Source organism: Ictidomys tridecemlineatus, chromosome 2 (genome assembly GCF_052094955.1).
Source record: "Ictidomys tridecemlineatus isolate mIctTri1 chromosome 2, mIctTri1.hap1, whole genome shotgun sequence".
In the NCBI taxonomy this organism is placed as follows: Eukaryota; Metazoa; Chordata; class Mammalia; order Rodentia; family Sciuridae; genus Ictidomys; species Ictidomys tridecemlineatus.
In genome coordinates this window covers 127,628,400-127,651,079 of record NC_135478.1, presented here as the reverse complement: position 1 = coordinate 127,651,079, position 22,680 = coordinate 127,628,400, and the positions used below count along the sequence as shown (strand labels likewise).

The 22,680-nt window shown below is 44.4% G+C and overlaps 1 protein-coding gene across 2 annotated transcripts in view; it reads left to right on the top strand.

Moving 5' to 3' along the window:
• Positions 1 to 4,847: 4,847 nt before the first annotated feature.
• The window catches only part of Vwc2 (von Willebrand factor C domain containing 2), a 157,455-nt gene continuing 139,622 nt past the window's right edge, over positions 4,848 to 22,680 (top strand). Inside the window, exons 1-2 of one of the 2 annotated variants that reach the window (XM_005337548.4) lie at positions 4,848 to 5,017; positions 6,268 to 7,066. In XM_005337548.4, the coding sequence (XP_005337605.1) occupies positions 6,371 to 7,066 (696 nt within the window). In that variant the 5' untranslated portion in view covers positions 4,848 to 5,017; positions 6,268 to 6,370. Of the gene's footprint in view, positions 5,018 to 5,781; positions 6,045 to 6,267; positions 7,067 to 22,680 lie in introns of those variants that run through there. The other variant, XM_040291935.2, reaches the window with a different exon arrangement.

Sequence of the window (22,680 nt, the reverse complement as noted above, 5' to 3'; positions counted from 1 at the left end):
GGCAGCCTGTGAGGCGGGTCGGCGCAGGGAACAGTAACTCTCAAACCCAGGCATGTATCAAAAGTGTAAGCAGTAATGGAGCTGTTGCTCTCTCAACTGGTAGTTTGCTCCAGAGCAGAACTTTAATTAGTGGCTCCTAGTTTGCTCCAGAGCAGAACTTTAATTAGTGGCTCCCTTAACAGCCAAGCAGGCTCTGTGTACATCCATAAAAAGCCATCTGAGCACTAACAGTGGCTTCTTCCACTCATTAAATTGAGGGAATGGTCAACCTTCTGCCTGAACCACAAAAGTCCCGCTGACCTGATTTCAGGTGGAAGTGGTTTTTATTCCATGTAACCTGGAAAGAGGAAGGTTTTACAGCATTTCCTTCACTGGCTCAAGTCCAGAATTCAAATTGAATGTGGCTTTGTCAAAGGTGTAAACAGGTGTAAGCACCTGTTATTATTTTGAGCAGGGCCTTAGGCAGTCTGAAGGATAAGGTGAGGAACCCTCTTCATTTTTGCTGGCCTTGCTGCAGTCACTGTACCTGGAGCATGAGTTCCCAGAGGGCTTCCTATCCCTTGGAAGCTACAAGGTGCTTCCCCATCCACAACAGCCAGGCCCACTGTCAGGGTGCCATGTCTGTCCACTGCCACTCCTAAAGATATTTCACCTCTGTATCCCCAAGCAAATCTTCATTGTTGAGAATATGCAGAAGGTACTTGCTCTTTCCCTGTATCTGCTTTCCATTCCCCGTGAGGCCTTCTCTACTTGTGGGGGTCATCTTCCAATAATCCTAACTTCATACCATATTTTATTTCACACCATCTCTTATCTACTTTTAATTCCAGCAGATGATTTTGTCACAACCTCCTTTGAGCAGATCCAAGCTTTCTGGTATCTTATCTATTTCATTGTCCATAGAGGCTCTGATGTGAATCCTATCCTAAAGCACCTTGTTTTGCATCTTCCTCCAAGGTGAACCTGCTGCTTGGTTCCTTTTCTTTAGGGTCTCATTTTCCATTAAAGTACCTTCTCTCTGCCAGGCATCTCTTAATTTGTTCCCTGATTCATTGGCATCCTCTCATCCACTGAAACTGTTAAGAGATGGCCACTAGCCTGAGGATGTGCAGCTGGGAAAATCTCAGCAACCAACCTCAAGGGTAACAACAGCCTGTGCATTGCTTCTCTGCAGCCTGATGAGTAAAAGGCCTGGTAGGTTAACTTGTATAGTGTGGGCAGAATAGGGAAACAAAGCGGGGGCATATTAATTAACACAATGAATAATTCAAAGAGCACTTTCTCCCAGACAGCAGTTGGGCAGGGCTGGAACATGATTATGGAACTCTAATATCATGCTTCAGGGTCAACCTGGCTTTGAGATGTATAATCTTAGTCAAGTCAAAATCTCTTTGAGATATAGTTCTTCACTGAAAAAAAGGAAACAATAATAGAGGTCTTGAAAGACCCTAAAAATTCAAGGTGCTGAATGAGATGGTTATGAATATACCCAACAATGTGTAGATGATAAGCAAATTTTGCCCAGTTTTTACCTTTTTTCTTCCTCCCTCCCTCCTCCCTCTGTATTAGTCCATTTCCAGCTATTGTACGAAAAGTAATAAGGCTGGCTACTTCACAAAGAAAATAAATTTATTTTGGCTCATGGTTCTGGAGGTACAGTCTAGGCAATGGCAATGGGTTCTTGTTGGCAGGGTCCCAAGGTAGAACAGAGAGTCACTTGTTGAGAGACAGGGAATGTATGAACATCTATCTGGTCTCTTTCCCTTTTGATAAAGCCACAGGGTGCAATCCTATTCTAATGACATTTTCGAATCCAAATCATGCCCCCATTACCACCACAGTGCCAACCAGAATCAGGTTAAGTTTCTACCCTCTTCATAAATTAAACATCTGATTTTGGAGATTAAACTCCTGCGTGAGTTCAAACCACAGCTTCCTCTCCCCTTCCCCTCCTCCCTTTCTTCCTTCCATTCCCCTCTTCCTTCTTTACTCCTTCCCTTCTTATTTAGTCCTCTGAAGATCCTAGGTGCAAAGCATAGAGAGATAAATGAAGCATAGCCCCAGCTCTTTAGTAAGATGCTATTTCAGAGTGAATGCAGATACCTCAGAGCAATGAAGAAGTCAACTATTAAAAAGGTTGTAACAGACCAGAGAAGAGGAAGGTAAGATCAATTCTGCCTAAGGGCATGGGAAAGGTGACCAGTCTTTGAAGTGGAAGTCTAATCCTGCCTGAAACCTACCTGCTCTGCTTTGCTGAGGACTGGACCTGAGACCCAGCACACACTCACACTATCTTTGGAATATGGTTGTGTTTCAGCTGACTGATTTAACTCTTGCACAAAGAAAGAAAAATGGGAGTAATAAACTGGATTTAAAATGGCATGATGGCAGAAATGTGTCATGGTACCAGGGCATGTAAGGTTTCCTCTCCATTCAGAGATTCTCTCTTTTTCCTTTTAAAAAAATAAAGACCCTATATAACACTGGGTGGCGTATCCAATGTTGCAAAACCAAAACCTGGTGGAACTTGGATGAGACTCACATCATCATATTCCCTGACCACAGATCATTCTGCTTCTGCCTTTCACTTCTGTAGCCTGAGAAACAAATAGGAAGGAAGAAAGAGAGGAAGAGGATGGAAGAGAGGGGATAAAGGAAGAAAGGAAGAAAATGTAATGGAGAAAGGGATGGAGAGTGATTGCAACAATTTATTGTTTTGTCAATAAACAAATTTTAAATTCTTTCAATGCTAGCAAACTCCATCGTTCGAGTTACACGGGTAATCAAGCTGTATGAGTGTTGTTCCTTGTTCTCATTCACTAAGGACAAAATCTTTCTGTAATTGCCTTCCTCTCTAATCTCATCTGCCCTGTCATACCATCTCTGAGAATATCTGTTAGAAAAATCAGGTTTATGAATAGCTCATATTGTGGCTCTCCAATGTGACTGGAAGGAACAATTTCTCATTCAAAGAGACTTGGGATTGAGGCAAAACCAACGAAAAGACATCATTATTCCCTTTTTCAGACCCCAAACAAATTTTCAGTTAGAATGCTTTATACATACTATCATAAGTTCTTATTAGCTGCCTCCATTTGGGGTCACCCCACTGTAGACATAGACTTTTTGTTAAACAAAACAAAGAGGATATTTAATGACAGAAACAGAATTATTTAATAAATAAGTCAAACAAGAAAAACTTCCTGCATTCTATAAAACTGTTTGATGGTGTCACAAGATCCTCCCCTCTGGACCTGTTTCCCACATTGTATATAATCACACCTCTTAGCCCAATTTGCATATTGGAGGCACTGTGAAATCTGTGGAATTCATAATAAAGATATCATAAAGGCACAGAAGCCTAACTGATGGATCAGAGCACATGTGGAAGAGTACTGGAAAGAACTGAAAAGCATTGGACAGGTGGTGGCCCCACCATTACAGTCCACAGGCAAAGTTGGCCTATCTCTTATCCTGGGATGAGCAGAAGAAAAGAGAGTGAAAAAGCAAAGGTAGAAGCACTCAAATCATCCTGGACATGTAAACCTTCCACTTGACCACAGTTAGTTTTGTCTTCTTTACTTTTTTATTTTTGTTGTTGTTGTTATTGTTGTTTTCTTCCCCTGTAACTTCTCTCCCAGGATTTCCAAGTCTTCCTGTTCTTTCTAGCACCTCATTTAAGCCTGATTTGAACATGATAAAGGGGTGAGAGACAGTAACCCCAAATCACATTCCACCCTCCAGCAAAAGTCCTGCCTGAGCTTTTAGGAAAGATAGTGTTTATCATTAGAGCATTTTCAAGGATTCCAAAATACCGTGCATAGTAACCACTGCCCTGAAAATGAACATGTCTATAAAAATTCCATTTCATAGGTTAATTTGAACAGGACCATTGACCTTTTCTCTGTAATCCAAGCGCACTCTGTGATCAAGAGCAAAGAGTAAACACAAGCCTAGTCCACACAGTCCTCCACTTAACATTTAGCATTCTAACAAATTAATCAAAGATGTTTGTTTGTGGTAGAAGAGAGAGCAAAGCAGAGATTCAGAAAGCACATTGTTTGGATTTTTGTGAAGTTTCGTACTTTCATGCGTCTATACCTCTGGGTTTCTGAATGTAAAGAGAGATAAAAACTTCCCAACAATCTAAGTCAATACCGTCTTCGCATCCCAAACTGAACAATTTGGTTGCGTTTTTCAACAGTGGCAAAAGCAGCTGTCCACAAAGCGGAAAACGAAAGGGGGCCAGTTAGAGAGGAAGAAATTAAAGAATGAAGAAAAGAGAAAGATGAAAGGTCCATCGGAGAGTGAGTGACAAGCCTGGAGAAAGGCAGCCTGCGCAGTGCTGGCTGCCCACCAGGGAGGTGAGCAGACCGCCTCGCGCTAGCCTGACAGGTGAATCGAGCGGCGCAAAAGGAGAACGCGTGCGGAAGAAGGTCTTCTCTCAGACCGTCGCAGCTACGCCTGCCGAGCGGGGGCAGCAGAGGAGCTGGGCGCGAGTTGGGCGGAAGACGGCTGCGACAGGAGGCGGGAGGCTGGAGGCGGGTGAGCCGGGTACTCGGCATCCTGCGTACCACTCGCCCGCCAGACGCGCTCCGGGCTTCTCCTCTTCCTCCGACGCGGGGCGGCTGCCCAGACATCCCCGCCTCTAGGTCTGGAGAACTCCCGAACCCGCCCGCGGAGTAGAGCGAGGCCGGGAGTCTGGAGGTCCCCAAGGCGCTCTTTGTCGTGGAGACGCGGGGACTAGACCCTGGGATGAGCGGAGGAGGGCGGCGCAGGCACTGACGCGAGTTGGGACCAGGACAACCCGCCGCTGGCAGGGGGATGCGCCAGCCCCGGCAGACAACCTAACCCGGTGCACGCGCCAGGTGGAGCGCGCAGGTGGGACTGCGCTCTCCGTGGTCCGCCCCGCGCGGGTCCCCTGCTGGCCGGAGGATGGGCACTGGTGCCCCAGGGCTGCGCCCGCCGCTGCTGCCCCCACCGCGAGCCCGGCGTCAGGCTGGCGTCCCATGCTCATGTATGTAGACTGGGCGCTGGTCTTCAGGGATGAGGGTGCATGTTGGGTGTCCGCGCCCCACGCGCTGGGACGACGCCCTGCTGCTGGGGTGAACCCTCACTTCCCCGCAGCCCAAGTTTGTAAATATGGGAGGTTCACCCCGGGTTAAGGTCTGCTGGACTGGGGCTAGGAATGAGCAGAGAGCGAGTATGACAACCCTAATGGAGAGGGTTGAGGGGGAGGAGGACAAGCGCACTGGAGCATTTAGAGTGGGTGGGCGTTTAGGGAAGCCAGGTTGGGTTGCAATTGCATAGCAGTGATAGGGGCTTTCTATGCTCCTTTGGGTGATACAAACTTTGAATCCCAGAAAGGTTGGTTGGCATCCCTCCAAGTGAGATACTCTTACCCCCACTTTGCGTGCTGGAGCCCATACTTCCCCCACCGTCCACCTCAATGTTTCTGGGCACTCTATCACCAGGACCCCTCCCGGGTAAAAGCACTTCCAAGACTGAGCGCTATGGCTGGCTACCCAGCCTTGAATCACAGCTCTAATCGCCCGTGACGGGCTGGGCGCCGGGGGCTGGCAAAGGAACAGATGCCTTGGGAATCCCCGATTCCGCTATCCCGGAAGAGAGAGGGGTATCCTTCGGGCAGCAGGGGTTAGAAAAGATAGAAAGCCTGTGCTCCCCGGACAGGAGGCATTTAAGAAGTTACGAATGAGTCACGGGGTCTAAGGAGAAGCCTTGTTAATCCGCTCCCCCCCCCCCCCCGCTTTCCCCAGCAGAAGCCCTTAGGGCAAGAGAGAAAAGGTTTCCCTTTAATCTTCCTGCCCATTCAGTGTCCAGCTCCACTGCAGAATTTTCCATTTAATAACCTTGAAGAAATAGGGCCAGGACCTAGGGAGGGACAACCAGTGTGCTTGAATTATGTGGTTTCTGTATGAGCTTTGCAGGCGGGCACGGGCCCGGCTCGCTGCATTCCCTAGCTCCTCAAGCCGCCGGTGACAATCTCCAACACTCTTCACCACTACAGAAGACCCCGACGGCCGGTATATTTCTTGGACTTCGCTTCCAGTGTATTCCTCCACAATTTGCGATGTCTAAGAACCCCAGCTGTGCACTGACGCTAAGCATGCTGCCTCCGTCTCCGGCGTCCAGCTCTTTAATCTAGAGCTATGCTGGAGCCCGGGCGGCACCGGGCCGGGTGGGGGCCGCGGCGGCCGGGGCGCGCGCGGGCCGTGGGGCTCAGTTGTGCTGCTGTTCTCTCCGCAGGGACGGCGGCTCCCGGCTGGCGGCGGCGCGCTCCCGGGCTGTGAATGCGACTCTCCCTGTGTCCGCGCTCCCCGCCCGCCCGCCCGCCGGGACGTGGTAGGGGATGCCCAGCTCCACTGCGATGGCAGTTGGCGCGCTCTCCAGTTCCCTTCTGGTCACCTGCTGCCTGATGGTGGCTCTTTGCAGTCCGAGCATCCCTCTGGAGAAGCTGGCCCAGGCACCAGAGCAGCCGGGCCAGGAGAAGCGCGAGCACGCGTCTCGGGACGGCCCGGGGCGAGTGAGCGAGCTCGGGCGCGCAGCGAGAGACGAGGGCAGCAGTGCCCGGGACTGGAAGAGCAAGAGCAACCGTGGGTTCTCCAGCCGCGAAGCGTGGAGCAAGCAGAAGCAGGCCTGGGGTGTCCAAGGCGGGGGCGCCAAGGCTGCGGACTTGCAGGTCCGACCTCGCGGGGACACCCCCCAAGGGGAGATCCCGGCCGCAGCCGCCCAGGACGCGATCAGCCGGGAACTCGCGCCTACGCCAGAGCTGCCTGAGGAGTATGCGTACCCAGACTACCGAGGGAAGGGCTGCGTAGACGAGAGTGGCTTCGTGTACGCTATTGGGGAGAAGTTCGCGCCGGGTCCCTCTGCCTGCCCATGCCTGTGCACCGAGGAGGGGCCGCTGTGCGCACAGCCTGAATGCCCGAGGCTGCACCCGCGCTGCATCCACGTCGACACGAGCCAGTGCTGCCCGCAATGCAAGGAGAGGAAGAACTACTGCGAGTTCCGGGGCAAGACCTATCAGACTTTGGAAGAGTTCGTGGTAAGAGGACAGGCGACTTTGCACTTTCCTAGAAGGGGTGAAGCAGTTTTGTTCTATGGTTCCCCACTATTAAGAGGCAGGTTTTTTTGGTTCTCATGACCCTTTAACAAGACCTCTCTTTTTCAGTGTAGAGGTAACACTTCCAAGAGGATATTTGGCCAATCCATATTGAGTGCCTAGATATTCACTATAAAAGGGTTTCATTAAATGAAGCCCAAGGTACTGAAGGGAACAGCTCCAAAGTAACAACTGTACTTTCAACGTGAATGTATGGCTTCTAAGAAGTACTATAGGTGAAATGCTCAACCTGTTTTCAAACAGGGTAATTAACTATGATACTTGGGATATATTCTTAAACTAATAGCTAATTAACACACACACACACACACTCTCACACTCACGCGCCATTTCCCTAAATTATTTGTTCATGGTATCATGCAAATGTTCTAAAAATTAAAAGAAAAAGAAAACATTGGCTAATTAGGCTCCAAAACATACTGGATGGCAAAATCACAAAGTCCAGTTTATAGTTAAAAATGGTTTCATTTCAGAAGAGTAGCAGTTATATTCACAGTACCAGTCATGGCCCCAATGCTTCTCTGTTGGGCCCCAGGCTAAGTTTTTCATATGCATTAGTTTATTTAAATTTCATATACCATGCTAGAAGCTAGATTATTATCTATTATCTCCAATTTATAAAGAAGAAACTGAGACACAGAATATTTATATAACTTGAAGGCAATGAAGCTATTAGAAAGCAGATCCATGAGTTAGAACTCTGCAATGCTACTCCATAGCTCATGCTTTTAACCCTTACTCACCACCTTGAACCAAAAGCCCAGCTCTGTTGGGGCGTGGATTTGCTTGGAGGTGCTGCCCAGCACGCATGCGCTGGCCCTGGGTAAACTCTCCTCCTCTAGGGGCCTCAGAGAGAACTCAGCAGATGTTCAGCATTTCCAAACTCCTCAAGGTAGATTCAACCCGTGACTGGCCCTGGTCTGGGCCCCTTGACTTAACAAGCAACAGATTTTTTTTTTTCTCGCCTGCAGAGGGCATACTGAAACCTACAGCCCCTAAAGAGGAGTTTGGAAGGCAGGTAGGGAGGAACTCTTTAGGAATCTCTGAGAGCTGCTGATTCCAGGGCGCATTACTGAGTTGTAGCAATGTGTTATCGAGTTGTATAGACATGTAAAGGCAGAAATGATAACACCATAGATAATGTACAAATATGGAATGAGTCCTGGGATTTAGAGTCAGGAAACATGGGTTTCATTCTGGCTTGAACACTAGGCAACTATATTACTAAAACAAAGCACATGTCCCCTCTGGATTTCTTTTCTCACCTCTGTAGTGTGAGGGTCAAGCTATCAGTAAGGCGCATGAGCAAAGTATAGTTTCAGACATAAAATATTTAATTACTTACAGTCTTTGGCTTCAGCTCTTTAGAGAAAGACAACTCTGGTGAGAATTTCCTATGAACCATCCCTAAGTGATACATTTCTGAGTCAGGAACTCTTCTCTCCAAATCCTTCCTGTTGGTTGGGAAGTCTGGTGTATACTTCTTCAGATGTTTTGGTCACTACACAAAATATACAGGCAAAAGCATCCATGGGTGCTAAGGAGCCTAAAGAGGCACCTTCCATTTTGCTGTGGGAAAGTATCATAGGCACTGGCTCAATAAAACAATTCTCTTATAAGTAGTTGACTTTCATTAAGATAATCAAATTTTTATAAGGTCAAAGATAGGCAACTGTTCTTAAATTAATAACATTTGTTGTTTGCATTATTTAGTGTTCCACAGTTTTTTTTCTTATAAAGTTTCCATAAAATAAGCTGAAGAATTACTACCATTTTCATCTGAAGATCCCAAATACTTCTCAGAGTGGCCATTCATCCCGGGTAGAAGGAAAAATTGAAACTTGTTTTTTTGTTTTTTGTTTTTTAAACTCATGGCCAAGTACAGCCCTAAAGCTGTCTTTGCCTCTGGGGGAAAAGAATCTCTTCTTTGATTTCTGTTTGCAAAAACTGGTAGTCAATACATAGAATGTGTTTTTCAAACTCTGGGGATGTAAGATGATATTGACCAAAGAGGGACTGGAAAGATTACAATCTTATATAACAAATAAAGTTGTTTTTAGAGTATTAAGTGCATCTTTCATCTTCAAATGACATTTTATTCTTAACTTTCATCCTAGGATCCACACATGCTTGAATGCTGAAAAGTTATTACGAATTTTTAATTATATGCTTTCTGCTTTCTCTTACATACACTACAGAAAGATATTTTTTGTATGGTGTCATGTTTTCTGATTTCTGTTAGTATCAGGTAAATTTCTAGGTATTTCTCTTACTTAGCGTGGCTTGTGAATATCACGTAGTGCCTCTGTTTTTGTTTCCTACAATGTTGAAAGGAAAACCCAGCATTTTGATGACAGGTGTGGAAAAGACAAATGCAGAAGGAGGTGCCAGCTGTAAGTCCATGGAGTTCATGGGGTGCAGTAAAGGAGATTTGTTGTGATGCTGAGGCCAGACCAAAGCAATTGGTAACATGCCTGCTCTGGGTATTGTGGGCTTTAGAGAGAGATAAATTGTAGGTCTGCAGTTTGCACAGCACAAAGTATATGGAAAATGAAAAAGGAAGCATTTTCTATCAGAAGTGCTTTGAGCTACTCTGAAGAAAATGTAATTCAAATGGAGATTGTGGCACAATAAGGTCATACTTGGAACAGTATTTACCTTGGCACAGAAGGAAGTGAAAGAGAGATGGTGCCTGGCTCTCTTTCTCTGAGAGATGAACAGCCCTGCAATAGTCTATTCTCTACTTCCTGAGAGGAAATCACTACTGATGGAGTCTGGACCCACCTTGATTGTGACTGAGGTGAGGAACAGATAAAACTCCTGAGCTGCCGTTGCCTATGATGTGCAGGGCATTTGGCCCCAACAAAAGTGGCTTCCCCTTAGCTTCCTGGATTTCTGAGTCTTTGGGCACATAAGCTTTCTTGCCACTTTCTGTGCCAAGTATTGTACAGATTCCAAACCTGTCTTCCCTCTTCTTTCTGGATTCTTTTACCCATCAAAACTCCTCTTCCTTTACACTCTGTTTAATCTCAGCCACGTGGGTAGAAAACATCACTGATACAACAAAACACCATTAAGTTGCTAGTAATAATGGGTGTATCATCCCCATTCATTAGGGAATGGTTGTAACTTAATTTGTGAGTCCAAAGAAAAATATAGATAGTAGTAGAGTTTTCTTCTCTACTAACTCTTAAGTTGTACCGAATATCTTATTCTTCAACCTGTGCCACCAGACATCCAACTTTGAGGAAGCCTGTTCATTGGTTTATGTATGTTTTATAAATAATTCATATCTGTGCTTCCTAGGATATATTGACTTTCTAGGGCTTAAATAACAAAGTACTAAAATCTAGGTGCCTTAAGCAACAGAAACTTATTGCCTCATAGTCCTGAGAGCTAGACGTCTAGGATCAAGGTGTGTACAGGTTTGATTCTTTCTGAGTCCTATTTCCTTGGTTTCCAGGTGGTTTTTTGATGTCTCTATCTGTTCTTCCCTCTGGAGATATGTCTGTGTCCAGTTTTTTTTTTTTTTTTTTTTGACTAGCACTGGGACTCAGGTCCTTGTGCGTGCTAGGCAGGAAGTACTCTACTATTGAGCTATGGCCCAACCCCAAGTTTCTTCTTCTTCTTTTAAAGTCACCAAAACTAGTGGATCAAAGCCAACTCTAATGATCTCTTAATCACCTCTTTAAATAACTTGTCGTATTCCCCAAGTACATTCAGATTCTGGGGTATTTAGGGGATAGAATTGCAAAATATGAATTTGAGGGGGACACAATTCTGCCCATAACATAGGGTGTCTGTGACCAGAGTAGACCTTGTAGAAACAGACCCAAGGAGCATTGGTTGGGGAAGGATGCACTAGTAACTATGAATAAAAGGAAGAAAGTGTTTACAAAGAAGGCAGAGAGTGAGTGGTAATGAACTCACTGCTGAATATAAATACCCAAATGGCTTCCCATGCATATTCAGTCTCTGTGTCTATTCCATTCTTAGTGCTCCTTTTGGAATTCTTATATTACTTATGTGAATAGATCCTTTTATCATAGAAAACTGAAAGGTGAAGGAGGGAGGGGGTTATTGAGCAGTTTTACATCTGCCCTTAATGATCACTATTCATTCCACAAGCTAATCAAATTTGAAATTCATTAATAAAAGTACTTCTATTGTGATCAAGAGAATAAGTTGTTCCTGTTATGAGAATTATGGTCTCCTGTTGGATTGTGAAGTTTGAACAGGAGTCTACAGCCTTGTTTCAGTGTTTTATAGAATCTAATGAAATCTGTGCTTTCTGAAATAAGGCCTTACAGGATAACTAAATCATTATGTTCCTTTGTGTTTAGTTGGGGTGTATCAGTTCAGGTGTCAGCAATGGTCATCAGAGCTGATCAGAAGCTCTTGATTGAGAATTGTATAAGACTTTGAAAAAAAGAATGAATTATTAATAAGTGTGGCTTTCTAGACTACCTTTCAAAGCTTGAGAAATGTTGAAAGGGGTTCTGGTGGACAAATTGATCTGGGACCATAGAGATCCAACTGCTCTCCCATGGCTTCAGTGTCTGACTTGCCATTAACCCCATTGCAAAATCTCATTTCTGGACTTTTATCAATGAAAAAATTATTCTCACATGAAATTTGGAACCAAACCCTTCATCTAAATAGATCTCTATTAAAACTTTGAGATCGTGCCAGTAAAGAGAAAGACACGATTAATTATACTTTTCAGTCTTCATATTCTTGTTGCTGATATTGCTGAACCAAAAATAATGTTATTATTATCTACCTTTACAGAGTAAAATGACTCAGTTTGTATTAAGTTTGTGCCCTTTTCTGTGACAATCTAATATATGTGCTGTTGCCACCTCTGATTTTGTTCTGGTTAAGATTTTGCAAATGCTGCCTTTCTACCTAAAGGAATTTAAACAATCACAATTTTTTAAAAAGAAGGAATCCATATGCCTTGGCTTTTTTGGACTTTTCAACGTGTTTCTAACTCAGGTGGGGGCAACATAATCTCAAAAACTCTTACTTACATGCCCTATGCAATGTTTGATGTATAAATACAGTCTAGCCTTTTCTAATGGTCAGAGGAAGCCAGTATGTATCTAAAATTTATTATGCATTAGCTTATTTTCCTTTGTCAATTTATAGGACAGATTGATGAGCTGGTGGTATTTTCTTTATTTTGAAGGAAAGAAAACTAAGGTTCAAAAAGAGTAACTTGATCGTGGTCACAGAGCTAATAAATGGTAGAGCCAAGATTTGGGTTCAACTCTGTTGAACTCTGACAATCCTGCTCTTCCAGCTGTTCCACAGTGTCTTCATGACCATACACTGATGAAGTAGCAGTTTGTGTGTGTCGAAAAGAATGGTATTTAGTATCAGGTACCTGGAAAAAAGAATACTTCCACAGACTTGGAACATCCAGCCCATGTTTCTATCCAACAGATATTCAGTGGATCTTGGATAAGCTTTATTTATGTGGGTTTATATCATATCTGACTCAGGCTATCTAGAATAAAATAAATGTCTATCTACTTCAAAGCATGAAATATTGAGTTGTAATGATAACAAACAAATTTGATCTTAGGTGTTCGTCAAGGACAATGGGGAAGGATTCCAGTGAACAGTGTACCAGAATGTGAGATCTGAAGAGGTAGATAGGACCCCAGTGAGATCTGAAGAGGTGAATAGGACCTCAGAGTTGACCAGACCTATCTCGGGCCAACCTGTGACCCAAGAGTCACATCTGGCCTGAGAAGGTATTCCAAGTGACCATTATTTACCAAATGAGAGGTTCGTATAAATATGCAGATTGTCTATTTCTTGTGAAAATGGTATTACTCCCTGATGGCAGCCGTGTACCAGAGCTGAGCTCTGGAGATGGCATTTGCTTCCCAGCTCTCCACTTAGTGGACATGTGACTCCCCCTTGAATCTGTTTTTTTTTTTTTTTTGAAGTTTCACCCTAGAAAATAGGAAATACATGTCTTATTCAAATCAGACAGCTAGCTGGTAGGCAAAGGAGCTTTGGGATCTCCAGGTACTATGTTATCAAGTCCTGTCCCCTTCACAGATTTCAGAGAGTGAGCTTTGGGGACTTCAAGCACAGGACATTTAGAGTCTAGAGACCTCAGTATAAAACATCACTCTCCATCATTCTGTGCCTCTGGGAGAAATTTTAGAGCTTCACTGTTCTCATTGTTTTCTGGTGATATAACATAGGTAAAACCTGCATCTCTCTTACATTATAAAGAAGCAAATGAGATATACTTAAGAGCAGCCCACTCCTGGATCTGATGTGAACATTTAGGAGAATGTGTATCTGTGAGAAGTGATGACTGTACCCTAGCAGTCTGGGGCTCTAGGAGAAATATCTATAGACACCCTCTTCTTCAGCACTGGCTTTTTAAATTATTTTGGGGGGCACTAAGGGTTGAACCTAGGGGCACTTAACCACTGAGCCACATCCACAGCCCTTTATAATATTTTTTTATTTTGAGACAGGGTCTCACTAAATTGCTTAGGGCCTCTCTAAGTTGCTGAAGCTGGCTTAGAACTTGTGATTCTCCTGCCTCAGTCTTCCAAGTCACTGGGATTATAGGCATGCACCATCATGCCCAGCTCAGTGCTGACTTTATGGAGCTAGGTTTCCCCCACAGAGCATTTTCTCTCCAAATCTGGTAAATTCCAACAGAATAAACATTCTTGCATTTATTTGTTCATAATAATTTGAACCATGAGCCAGGCCCTGGGCTAGATTCAGGAGACACAAATGGGTGTCTCCAGGAGACAGTCAGGAACACTGATGTGTGACGTGTTCTGAGGGCCTCGTGGGGAGGCTGTGAGTGGGTATGCAGCTGGGAGCCACTGCCTTGTTTATTACTGTTATTATTGTTGTTATTAATAATAGACTCTTCTTGTTGATGGCTCAGTTTTGAATGACAGAGGAGTCCTGGAGCAGATGTTCTAGGGAACAGAAAAGAGTTTTTCTCAAATATAACAATTGTGAATTTGAATAAAGGATGTGGCTTTTCGCCCAGGCCTGCATGCCCTGTAACCATCTTCATGGTACTTTTCTGACCACGTAGCTGGAAATCCTCCTTGTTGCTCATCTGCTCCAAGGCTGAGATCCTGCCAGCTGGATCTCACTTCTCATTCTATTTCTGTCAGGCACTGGGGTGCGGCCAGGACATAGACTGCCTTTCGAATCTGTGGAAAAGGATGATGTCAGTCATCTGCCGATGGCCCTGTGGGTTTTCTCAGAAGCGCTAGCCACTGGGAAAGCATAAGAATTGAAAATTAAAATGTCCTGTGGCTCTGTGCATTTCCACTTGTGGCGGAAATGATATTGCTTTAAACATGTAGAGAGTATTCCTTTCCTGGGAATATGGAAGATGGCCTGAAAATCCCACCTTTGACAAATCCATGAACTCCTGAATTTCTACATTCATCAGCCTTCTATACTGTAACCAAATATCTGAGATAATCAACTTACTAAAGAAAAAGAGTTGTTTTGGCTCACAGTTTTAAAAGCTCTAGCCTGTGATATATTGGTCCCACTGTTTTGGGTCCACTATGGGGTAGTACATCATGATGGGAGCACATGGCTGGGTAAAACCACTCATGTCATGAGCCATAGAAAAAAAAAAAAGAAAGGAAGGAGCCTGGGTCCCACAATCCCCCTTATAGGAGCACCCCCATGACCTAAGGACTTCTTAGTAGGCCCCACCTCTTCAAAATTCTATCACTTCCCAGAATCACCACACGGGGAACCCAACCCTGCCCACATGGGCCTTTGAAAGACATTGGCAATCCCCACTACAGCAGTGTGTTTTGAAAAGCATGGCTGAAATAGGAAGAAAGTTAAATAAATTAATTCCTAGAAGGGGATATTGTAATCCACAGAACAAAGGAGTCCTTGCTATGGTGGTTGTCTGGAGGCATCTGTTGGTCCCTGAGGTCTGTGCTCTTGGCACTCATGGGGCAACATTGGGACATATGATGAGTCCAGGGCCCTGTGATGAAAGATTCAGATAAACATCTATCTCATATGTCCATTTTCTCTTGAAGAGCCTGTCCTGCAAAAGAAAAGTGTAGGCAAACACCTCTTAATAGGCCTCAGCACTCTGCAAAGGGGAAGAAAATGTTTTCTTTGGGTAGCTTTAGTCTCTAGCATGCAAATCTGTTATGGGCATGGAAGCCAAATCATGCTTCTCTGTATGACCTACAAAATCCATGTGGAATTTTTTTTTTGAGGGGTTGGGGAGGAGTCTACAGGTATCTGACCTAAGCAAACATTTAGAGTTGGAATACACCCTCCAACCAGGCTGCAAAAAAATTCGTACAAATTGCATTCCAGGGAATGTGACCTCAAAACTAAAATTACACTCAAAAAGAAAGGGCCTCAAAAAGTAAGAGTCAGCCAAGATAAAATATGTCATATCAGACTCAGATATTGGAATATAAAATAAGTATATTTAATATAAATAAAGAAATATATGTTGGAATAAAATTCATTGATAAAGAATGGAAATGCATATGGAATACTAGTCAGCTTTGAAGAAAAATCAAATACAACTGGAATAAATGGGTAATACAAGCATGGGAATTAGTGAGAGGAGTACTTAACAGTAGTCTGTTAGATACTGATGAAGAGATAATTTAGTGAACCAGCAGATAGCTCCAAGGAAGGTAGCCAGTATGAAAGGCAGTAGTGACATGTTTCCAAACACGGAGGAGAGAATGAGAAATCTAGTATACATCTGATTAGAATTCTAATGGAGATAGCATAGTGCATGGGAGAAATCAAGAAGTAAGTGTCCAAGACTTTCTAGTTGAAAGACCAATTGTCTGATTCAGAAAACCCAGTGAATATGAAGAGATTTAAAAAAAAAAATGTATCATACCTAACCACGTTGTAGTGATACTGCAGAACACCAAAGGCGAAAAAAGATGCTCAAAGCCATCAGAGTGAAGACATTACACTAGAATTCTTTTGTCTGGTTAAGGGCTACAGTCACAACACACTAAGATAACATCTTTGAAGAATAAAGAGAAGCAAATGTTAATCTGATTTATATATGCACCAAGGAATCAGAACAAAAGTAATTTTAATCAATAATAAGCCGCTGTGATACATACCTGTAGTTACAGGTACTCATGAAGCTGAGGAAGGAGGATTGCTGGAGCCCAGGAGTTTGAGACCAGTGCCTGGGCAACATAGTGAGACACCCTTTATCTGAAAAAAAAGAAATTTTTTCAGGAGGAAGGAAAATGATCACAGAAGCAAAGTCACAGTTAAGGAGAGAATAAAACCTTTTGTTTACTAACCTGTAGACTAGTGGCTCTTACCTGAGAATAAGGATGCCTGCCTTCTCCCAGGGGACTTTTGCACTTCTTGGAGATATTTTTGATTGTCATATGGGCATGAGGATGGAGGATGTTACTGACATCTCCTGGGTAGTGGCCAAATGTGCTGTTGGAGTTCCACAGTATACCAAAGAGTCCTGGACAACCCACACCTGGGTATGGGGTGAAGAACCCCAGTATAGACTGAGTGATGTAAGTCTCCAGGGTCTGTCTTTACCTGGAAGGGGTCGGTTTGTCTTAAACTTTAGTTTTGGACTTGGTGGACTTTAAACAGGACAGGCCATTAGATAAAGCTTTCAAATGCTCTTGGAAAAAAAGGTACTAGGGGCCAGCTCAGCTTTAGGGCAAATCATGATAGAAGTGGACACTTTCAACGACCCCTCCTGCTTCCCAGGGATGCCTACTCCAGACAACCACCAAGTTCCATTGAACCATGAGCAAATTTTCCTGCCCTTTCTGTCCTAAATGTCAGAATACTTCAAAATGATCTTCCTTTCAAGTTGTCTCTCTGTACTTTTGGGGCACACGGCTGCTAAGAAATAGTCCTTTCAACCATCCAAAACAGACTGGTCCTTCTGTATTGTATCTTTGTCTTACTTACATCCACCTTTAAAGCAGTTTATTTTTATTTTGTTTTTGGAATTGTTTGCCTTTTACAAATATATCTCAGTACTTTTTAGGAGACTTGAAATGAATAAATATGATTAAAAAAATGTTTGAAGCAAGTTACCACTCTTATTTGTTAACTATTTTTGGAGTATTAGGATCTAACCTCTCCTCTTGGTAATGTCTTGGGGCACAGTAACTCAGTCAGGGAATCCACTGTGACTGTGGCATTTTCTTCTGTTGGCTGTGGTCAGCAAGTGGCCAGAAGGAAGCTCACATCCCCTTCTCATTTGGGGCAGGCCTGCCCTGAGAACCTATGCAGCCACTTGCTGGTGGTGCAACTTTGTTATACACGCAGAAGTGTCAGAAAAGGGATAAGAAAAAGGATTCTGACAAGGCTGCTCCTTCCCCTGGGTATGAGGAGCAGGAGAGGTGCCCTGAGGGATAAACTGTGCTCTGGAGTCTGCCTCTCAGTTCTGGGTAACCTCCTGCTGTTGGCAGAGTTCATTTCTGGGCTCTCAGTACCCTCCAGGAAGCCAAGAAAATAAGCTCATCTTGCTTCTGGGTAACAGTGAGGGATGAAGGATACAGTTTAATGGTCAGGTCTCAGGGACCATCACACCAGTGTATCTGAGTGCAAAGATGGATTCCTTTCTGGTTGAATGAGCCCTCCAGGCTCCTCTTTACCAGAGCTTAAAACCCCACAGAAAAAAAGGACTTGATTACCTAGAAAAACTGCTGTGGTGCCCTGCTCTAATTTGAGAGCACTTAGTTCCAGGCAGAGGGATGGGGCCAGGGGTGTGAGCCAGCGGTGGGTCTGCTGCTGGCTGGGCTGAGCTCCAGCTCTTCCTGAGTGACTGGCAGCTGATGTACCCTGAATGAGCTTTAACAAGACAGCCAGACTCTGTCATCAGGCCATGCCCACACAGGCCACTTTATGGCTGGGAGTCTGATCCCTGTTGCTGGGGCCATACCAGTTGTGGGTAGAATGCCAGACCCCTTTGGTCACTGTCATTGCTCCCTGCTTAAGGTGTCTGTTGTTGCTGCCATCTAGAGTGAGGAATGCCAAAAGGGGGCAACATGGCTCTTTCCTTCTGATGCGTGTGTGTGTGTGTGTGTGTGTGTGTGTGTGTGTTGATATACACATACTAGTTTCAGTGCATTAATTTTTCCTCATTTGCCACAGTCCTCACCACTCCTTATTACTGCATGCAGTTTGTACTTCATTTACTTACTTGACTGATCCCTGAAAAAATTGGATTTGCAGTCTTCAAGAGAGAACCAGTCTCCATGCCACAGTTGTCTTTTAAAAGCCTACTCTTCTGAAGATATTTGATTTTAGGCATTTGTGAAAAGTATCCCCTGTTTCATTCTCTCAAGGGTTACTTAGCTTTAATACTTTATTCTCATTCTAAAACAAAAGTGTTTGGATCTTCCTTTTTTTTTTTAAAAGCAAAAAAGTGGTTCACCTTTCAACAAAAGTTATCAGAAGGACTTTTATCCCAATAGTCCAAAGTAGTTTGTCATATCCAGGTGACATCACCTCCCTTCTCTTAAGGGCTTGATTTAGGAATCTGAGAATGAGCCAATTATCTACTAAAGGAATTCCACAAGTGTCTTGGCATCACCTAAGCTCCCAGACGGGAGGCAAGAGACCCCTCCCTACCCCTCCCTACCCTCCCTACAGTACCAGGTGGATGCACAGAATCTGGTCACCCACTGCCCTGTGGTCCTTGGTCCCTCCATTCTCTGCACTGGTTTGCAGGACTTAGAGCAGGAGGCCATACACCCAACAAGGCACATTCACCTGCCTCCACTGCAGCTGGAAGTTTGTTGGTGCATCCTTCTAACTATATATCAGTCATGCCTGCAGATTCCAGAATGTTCCTTGAGTCTGCACCACTAGCAGAGAAGAAGGGTTCTTCCTCCTGATTCTCTAAGCTTCTCAGCTCTTTGCCAGCAAATACAAATTCTGTGTAAATACTGCCAACATATCCCCTCTCACAATTGACCTAGCAAGTTCCTGCACGATTCCTGTTAATCTGAGAGAATTATTTAGAAGAGGAATTGGAAGATGTTAGTAGACAAGGGTCTTGCCTCAAGCTAAAGCATAAAGAAGGCCAAGCTGTTGGTTGGTGCGTGAGAAGAAAGCTGTGTCACCTCTCTTTGGCAGGCTGGTGTGCTGTGACTTTACCGTGCAGTCTGTGGACTTTTTTTTTTTTTTCCTGATGCTCAGAAGCTGACAGCTTCTGGGACAGTTCTTAATTAAGTCCCTTTGTGTGCAAATCCATTCTCTGACAGAGCGTGGAAAGGCAAAGAGAATAGCAGCAGCAGCAACAACAACGACAAAAAATCTTCTCTGAAGGGCAGAGGCAGCCAGGCTCTCTGTCACTGGTTTTCTCTTGCTACTTATGTTGGAGGCTAAAGGTGGCCTGTGGATCAGCCTCATTCAATTTTAGACTCACTCCCTTCCCGTGGGAGCCGTGGGCACGTCAGGGAATGTGGAACCTTTTTTTGTGTTCGCCCTGGTGAGCAAAGGGACATCAGACAGCAGGGGCACTGGCCAGCCTTTGAGATTGTGGGGCAGGAGAGTACATGGATCAGCTGTGTCCTGCTTCTGGTCAAGTTTGAAGGAAGCATGTGATAATGCCTTGGAATGCTTTGATAAGACAATTTCAGGGAAGGAAAACTGAAGTGGAACTGGGAAGAGATTCGATTCCAGGTGATTGTGGAGAAGAAGGTAGTCGCATGTGTGTCACTTCTGGGAATCTTGCAGGTAGCAGAGAGATCAGAGCCCCTCATGGCCCCGGATGCATGTGGATTCTGAGCACTCAGTAATGAAGATGTTTATACTGGTGGCTGGGTTCTGTGACCAGACCAGTGTTCAGGTGTCTATCCTTTCTTGGCAATACACCAGACCTGTGGGTATTTTCACTCTATCAAAGTGGAGTCAAAAGGCATCACTTCTGCCCTTTCCTCCAGCTCTGAAATAAGACAGTTATTCCAGGTTCTCAGAAGCTAATAAGATGCCTTTTTTTTTTTTTTTTTTTTTTTTTTGCATAGAAGGGGACTTGGTGACTTGTCTCTGTGCATCTTGCTAGGAGTGTGAGCTGGACATAGGTTTGATGGATTGAGAATCTAGAAAGGACACTTTCGCCACCTGGTGACAAAACTGTGACAATGGCTTTGGGAGGCTGCGTGCCCTCGGCCAGGTGGAGAGGCTGCTTTTAGTTCCTGCCTCTGGCAACTTGTTTCTTAGTCTGAGCTCATCAGAATAATCCGCAGCAGAGTCAGAAGGAACCCAACAAAATTCAGATGTGTGAATGTGGAGATAATTTTCTTTAGTTTTAGAACACTTCTTTTAGTTTTGTGACTCCCCACATCTGCAGATGGCTGAAAACATTTATGCTTGGCAATTTTAGCTAAGTCTCCTCCGGGATATCCCAGTCTTTTGGGGGTATCAGGAATCTCATTACTTTTGGTAATTACTCAGCATTTCAGGAATTCTCCCCTCTGAACACATCTTTACCTTCTTTTATTTATTCCAAGTGGGAAGAACTCTTGTAATATTATGGTGTTAGGAAGGAAATCTTATTCTGTGCTATCTCCTGCTTCTTGCCCCTGGTAGAATTCAGCCCACAATGCCAGGGTGCTGCTGGTCCTGCACTTTCATGGGGACATTTTTCTAGCTCCCTTGGCTATGGTCACAGGCCTTTTTAGAGCCCCTGGGACTGGGGTCTTTACCCCCTGCAGCTGTCTTGTCTCGAGTCCCTCTGTACTACTGGTCCCCAGGGATCTCTGCTATACTCTGCACCCCAGAAGAGGATGGGCAGTGCCTGTTAGGTCTTCTTGTTAGTGTGTGTCCCCTGATAAAACTACACAGAGACCACCACGGGGACAAAGGGCAAATGCACTCTGGAGCTTGACTCATGGCCTGATGGTAGACCCCTGGAGGCTTGGTGTGTGCCACCCTCAACCAGGGTCAGCTTTGCATCCTGAGGTGGGGCTTCCCTGTAGGCACTCTCTTGAAGAGTTACTATGGGGAGGTGGCCAGCGCCTCATTAGGGGGTTCTTCTTTCTGCCAAGGAGGGGGAAAGTCACCTAAGAAATTAATAATTAATGAAGAACAAAAGACAAAGTCAGAAAGATACTTTCAAAAGTTGGAGCCCCTGATAGGTCCGGTCCACACAGGAGCTGGAGCTAGACAATTAGAAAATGGCTCCTGTGGTTTATTTAAGGGAGTCCATCAAAGGCAGGGATAAGTTTTCAGGGTGAGTTCGTGATGTCTTGGAATCAGCAGGTTGATTGGTATCTTGGCAGGTCACACCCATCTCGAGAGGCTACGTGGCTACAGCAAGTCACCCCATCTCTGGTGCTATGTGGGACCTGGCAGAGCTGAATAGGACTCACAATGTGTCTAGGCAGTCTCACATAGAGGAAATGTCCACTGGAAGCTCCCAGACACGAGATTCTCTTATTCATTAGGCTGTGATGCTCCATATAGTCCATTATACCACCCTGGATGGCTTTCAACAAGCTACAGTAACTTTTCTTTGGTACATTTCAAAATGTTTGTGTTGGATACACCTCAAGCCAATTAACATTCCCACCTCTGCAAGTAACCAATAAAATGAGCTCCCTTCTTTCAATCAGGGAGCCAGCCTGGCATCTTCTTGTTGGTGCTGGGCCACCCTTCCTAAATGAGAGCTCCCATAAAAAGCCTTTTGCTCATTTGACTTGATTTCATTCCATCACCATTGGGACAAAATTTCTCAGTGTCTGGCATTAAAAACACTGATTCCTTCCATGTCTCATGGGTCCCAGAACCTATCGAAAGCCAGCTTTCTCAGAGGTCTACAAGGTCTCCAGAATGTGTCCAGGGGAGTGGAGGACCAGCTTAGACTTCTCAGACTTCACTAAGATTGGGGGATGTTCTCCAGCCTCAGGTTGACTCCAGCCTGGGTTATGGCATTTGAACTCTTGCCTTTGCCATTTGCCCTTCTTGCTTCCTGGCTCAAGTCTTTCTTTCCAATACCAAAGATAGCCTGCCTTCCCTGCAATGCCATGTTTTGAACACATCTTCCTTATTTCTGCTTCATGGTTGAACCTCCTTTCTTATTCTTAGTAAGAAAAACCAGCTTAACAAGTACTGAAAATGACCACTTCACTCTGGAAAGTTTCACTATTGTAATATTCAAAAACTCAAATGTAAGCAATGAGTTACTTGTTCCAGCTTGTGTCTGCTCTCAAGAAAACTAGGGAATGGCTTCTTTGCATAGATTGGGAGGTAGCATGCTGAAGGGGAAGCACCTCTGAGAAAGGAACATGTGTTGGATATTATTTTGGAATACAGCCAGCCCTCTCTATCTGTGGGTTCTGTGTCCATGGATTCAAATTTCTGTGGCTTGAAAGTACTGGAGAAAAACAGACTTGTTCATTATTTCCTAAAGATATAGTAAAGAAACATTAACATAGCTTTTGCATTGTATTAGGTATTACAAATCATCTAGAGATGGTTAAAATATCGGGGAGGGCATACATAGACTATATGCAAATGCT